Source organism: Oncorhynchus tshawytscha, linkage group LG09, assembly GCF_018296145.1.
Source record: "Oncorhynchus tshawytscha isolate Ot180627B linkage group LG09, Otsh_v2.0, whole genome shotgun sequence".
Classification (NCBI taxonomy): Eukaryota; Metazoa; Chordata; class Actinopteri; order Salmoniformes; family Salmonidae; genus Oncorhynchus; species Oncorhynchus tshawytscha.
The window spans coordinates 8,984,635-8,989,462 of NC_056437.1; the positions used below are offsets into that span (position 1 = coordinate 8,984,635).

Below are 4,828 nucleotides of genomic sequence, written 5' to 3' on the forward strand. Positions count from 1 at the left end.
TTAGTTGAAGATGATTGACAGTACATTACCCTTGGGTTAGCCCCCCATGCATCGTACTGTAACATGTTAGTTGAAGATGATTGACAGTACATTACCTTTGGGTTAGCCCCCCCATGCATCGTACTGTAACATGTTAGTTGAAGATGATTGACAGTACATTACCTTTGGGTTAGCCCCCCATGCAAGGCTGCATTTTAGTTTCCAATGCTGATTGGTATTAGTACTTCTCAATGATTAACATTGACAATGCCCATTGTCCCCCGCACCACAGGGGGCGCTCCAGCAAGCCCATCTTTGTGCAGATCGCCAAGCAGGTGGTCTCTCTGAACCCCCTGGAGCTGAGGCTGCCCTCCAGGGCCTGGAAGGTCAAGCTGGTGGGGGAGGGGGCTGACGACGCAGGGGGGGTGTTTGATGATACCATCACGGAGATGTGTCAGGTAGGACCCTGGTTCAAGGTCAGCTTTTTTTGAACAAAGATGCTAATTCAATTTCTACTCTGTATATTCAGAAACTTAACTGAAATTATAATTATTTTATTGAGGTTTTTTGGAATTTCTGTTCACTTTCTGAATTCATTGATATGAAATGGACCTCAACCCTGCTCATTGTACGTGCATGTTTGATGTGAAAAGATGAATATGTATGTCTTGCTGTGACATTCTCAGGAGTTGCAGTCTGGTGTGGTTGATCTGCTCATTCACACCCCCAACAGCTCTACTGACGTGGGAAGTAACACCGACAGGTACGTCATGAGACTTTGCTCTCCACATGGTCTCATGTGATCTCTGCTCTCCACGTGGTCTCATATTCTCTCTGCTCTCCACATGGTCTCATGTTCTCTCTCTGCTCTCCACGTGGTCTCATGTTCTCTCTCTGCTCTCCACATGGTCTCATGTTATCTCTCTGCTCTCCACGTGGTCACATGTTATCTCTGCTCTCCACATGGTCTCATATTCTCTCTCTGCTCTCCACGTGGTCTCATGTTCTCTCTCTGCTCTCCACATGGTCTCATGTTATCTCTGCTCTCCACATGGTCTCATGTTATCTCTGCTCTCCACATGGTCTCATGTTATCTCTGCTCTCCACATGGTCTCATGTTATCTCTCTGCTCTCCACATGGTCTCATGTTATCTCTCTGCTCTCCACATGGTCTCATGTTCTCTCTCTGCTCTCCACATGGTCTCATGTTCTCTCTCTGCTCTCCACATGGTCTCATGTTCTCTCTCTGCTCTCCACATGGTCTCATGTTATCTCTGCTCTCCACATGGTCTCATATTCTCTCTCTGCTCTCCACATGGTCTCATGTTATCTCTGCTCTCCACATGGTCTCATATTCTCTCTCTGCTCTCCACATGGTCTCATGTTATCTCTGCTCTCCACATGGTCTCATATTCTCTCTCTGCTCTCCACATGGTCTCATGTTGTCTCTGCTCTCCACATGGTCTCATGTTATCTCTGCTCTCCACATGGTCTCATGTTTATCTCTGCTCTCCACATGGTCTCATATTCTCTCTCTGCTCTCCACATGGTCTCATGTTATCTCTGCTCTCCACATGGTCTCATATTCTCTCTCTGCTCTCCACACGGTCTCATATTCTCTCTTTGCTCTCCACACACGGTCTCATAGTCTTTGTCTTGATATTCCTTTTCATGGTAAAGCCATCGATCTTACCAGCTGTGAGTTCCTTTAAATCTAAGCTCTGCCTACCATGTGGATAGTGAAGCAATAGACCTGGGGCTGGATGCATTAACCATCCTAAAGTTAAATCCTTCCTTGTCCTTTAAAGTTCCACACATCATTTGAAGGATAACCTACTCTGTAGTCTAGTTTGATGTGAAACTAGACTATTATCTTCTGAATCAATTTGTTTTTCATGTCTTGAATGTAGAATCTCTATTTTGCGATCTCCCCAAATAAATATTATCTCTTTGACGAGAGATTCAGTCAGTGAAGGTTGTCTCCACGGTAACCAAGAGACTCTTTCTGCCGTACATGCCTTCAAACTACCGTAAAACCACTTAAATGATGCCCTTACCTAAGGAAATGTTTTAGGGGCTCTATGCAACACCCTTAAAAACATTTCCTCGGGTAAGGGAAAAGTATTCCTTAAGGGAAACACTTATGTTGTTTTATGCAACCAGGCCCTGTCCCTGGGAAAGTTTCTGCTTGTGATGACGTACTCTACATCGGCTTTGCCCGCTGGGGTCTGGTGTCTCCCGGGGTTCGATTGGATTATGTGACGTAATGACATCATTTCAGCCACCTTTGCCTGCTGCGAAAGCTCCTACTGTGTGTGAAGTGAACCAATAGGCCTTTCCTGTCTTGTGTTTCTCCTGGAGTTTTGGTTAAACAATCTGATTCTAATTCCCCCTGTCAGGTTCCTGCTGAACCCAGCGGCAGTCTCTGAAGACCACATGGTCCAGTTCCGTTTCCTAGGCATCCTGATGGCGGTGGCCATCCGTACCAAGAAGCCCCTGGACCTGCACCTGGCCCCCTGGGTTTGGAAGCAGCTGTGTTGTATTCCCCTGGGTGGGCCGGACCTGGAGGAGGTGGACCTGCTTACCTACCGCTCCCTGCACGGCATCCGGCACCTGGACAACAGCGGTATCACAGAGGACAACTTCCACGTGGTGAGGGAGGATATGATGCATACAGGGGCTGTTTCCCAGACAGAGATTAACCTTAGCTAGTTCTGGACTGAAAAGCTATTCGTTTGCAATGGGTGTTCTCCATTGAACGCAATGGGTGTTCTCCATCGAATGTGCTTTTTAGTCCATGACTAGGCTTAATCTGTTTCCGGGAAACTGGTTTATAGAGCTAGATCCCGCTCTTTGCTGACTTTAGCCAGAGGCATGTTCAAACTGACCTGCATCACCAGGTTCCTGCTGCAGGGATGTCATTTTTCCTGACTACTTAGCAATGACTCTTTTCAGTTTGTTTTCATACACCATAAAAAGGGATCACATCTGTCACTGTGTTCTGAGAGTTATGTGTAATGTGTTCTGTCTGTCTCCAGATGATTCCTCTGGACTCGTTCATGGCCCACAGTGCAGATGGGAAGCTGGTGGCGGTGGTCCCTGGGGGACACAACATCTCTCTCACCTTCTCCAACAAGAGTGACTACGTAGAGAGGACTCTGGACTACCGCCTGCACGAGATGGACAGACAGGTGGTGTTGTTGTACACTGCTGTATCGTCGTTGTGCTGTGTCTGTCCCGGCTGTTGTGATGGTTCCAGCTGGTCTGCGCTCGCTCACGTTGTTGTTTATCTGTAGGTAGCAGCGGTGAGAGAGGGGATGTCCTCCATCATCCCGGTGCCTCTCCTCTCTCTACTCACGGCGCGCCAGCTAGAACAGCTGGTCTGCGGTCTGCCCGAGGTCTCTGTGGAGATGCTCAAGAAAGTAGTCCGATACCGCGATATCACAGACAGTCACCAGCTGATTGGCTGGCTGTGGCAGAGTCTGGAGGAGTTTGCCAATGAGGAGCGGGTTCTATTCCTGCGCTTCGTGTCCGGAAGGTCCAGACTGCCCTCCAACCCCGCTGACATCACTCAGAAGTTCCAGATCATCAAGGTTGACAGGGTAAGTACTCAGTTTTATTTCAGTTTGAGTGACATTAATCCCTAGCCTGGTCCCAGATCCAGGGGTGCTGTCTCGCCAATGACCATTAGAGTTGGCAAGATGATATGAACAGATCTGGGACCAGGCTAATTAATCAGGTTACTTGTGTTGTATATAAAACAGACAGTATTTGGGTCATCTGTGTACTCCACTCTCAGTACTTTTTTCACTACTTAATAAAAGGTAAAAACAACCCCTCTTCCCTCTTCTCCTTCACTGTGAACCCCTCTTCTCCTTCACTGTGAACCCCTCTTCTCCTTCACTGTGAACCCCTCTTCTCCTTCACTGTGAACCCCTCTTCTCCTTCACTGTGAACCCCTCTTCTCCTTCACTGTGAACCCCTCTTCTCCTTCACTGTGAACCCCTCTTCTCCTTCACTGTGAACCCCTCTTCTCCTTCACTGTGAACCCCTCTCCTCCTTCACTGTGAACCCCTCTTCTCCTTCACTGTGAACCCCTCTTCCCTCTTCTCCTTCACTGTGAACCCTTCTTCTCCTTCACTGTGAACCCCTCTTCTCCTTCACTGTGAACCCCTCTACCCTCTTCTCCTTCACTGTGAACCCCTCTTCTCCCCAGCCTGTGAACGGGCTCCCCACAGCCCAGACGTGTTTCTTCCAGCTGCGTCTGCCCCCCTACACCAGCCAGGCCATCCTGGCCGAGAGGCTGCGTTACTCCATCCACAACTGTCCCTCCATCGACATGGACAACTACATGCTGTCTCGAAACACCGACCCGGCCGACGGATCCGACACAGAGTATTGATGATGCTGGTAGTAATAATACTGGTGATGTCGATAGTAATGATACTGAGTACTGATGAGACCCCCTGCTCAATAACAACAATAACAACAACATGGCTCAACATTACTTGAAAGCTCAAAGCGTTTTGTCATGTCGTTTCTTCTTCCTCCTCGTATCTTTATTTGAACTTTTCTTTGGTACAATAGTCAGTGCTAGTCTCTGGCTCCGGGCTCTATGTGGCTGAGTGAATGACTGGCTGAATGACTGGCTGAATGACTGGCTGGTTGAATGAATGACTGGCTGAGTGAATGACTGGCTGAATGAATGACTGGCTGAGTGAATGACTGGCTGAGTGAGTGAATGACTGGCTGAGTGAGTGAATGACTGGCTGAGTGAGTGAATGACTGGCTGAGTGAATGACTGGCTGAATGAATGACTGGCTGAGTGAATGACTGGCTGAGTGAATGA

At 48.2% G+C, this 4,828-nt stretch overlaps 1 protein-coding gene across 6 annotated transcripts in view; it reads left to right on the top strand.

The window, feature by feature from the left end:
- Positions 1 to 4,471, top strand: part of LOC112259490 (probable E3 ubiquitin-protein ligase HERC1) — a 96,241-nt gene extending 91,770 nt beyond the window's left edge. For all 6 annotated transcript variants that reach the window (XM_042326469.1, XM_042326464.1, XM_042326465.1 and 3 more), the window contains 6 exons: positions 272 to 437; positions 666 to 742; positions 2,379 to 2,631; positions 3,018 to 3,170; positions 3,276 to 3,581; positions 4,196 to 4,471. In XM_042326469.1, coding sequence (XP_042182403.1) covers positions 272 to 437; positions 666 to 742; positions 2,379 to 2,631; positions 3,018 to 3,170; positions 3,276 to 3,581; positions 4,196 to 4,381 — 1,141 coding nt within the window. In that variant the 3' untranslated portion in view covers positions 4,382 to 4,471. The remainder of the gene's footprint in view (positions 1 to 271; positions 438 to 665; positions 743 to 2,378; positions 2,632 to 3,017; positions 3,171 to 3,275; positions 3,582 to 4,195) is intronic.
- Positions 4,472 to 4,828: the final 357 nt, after the last annotated feature.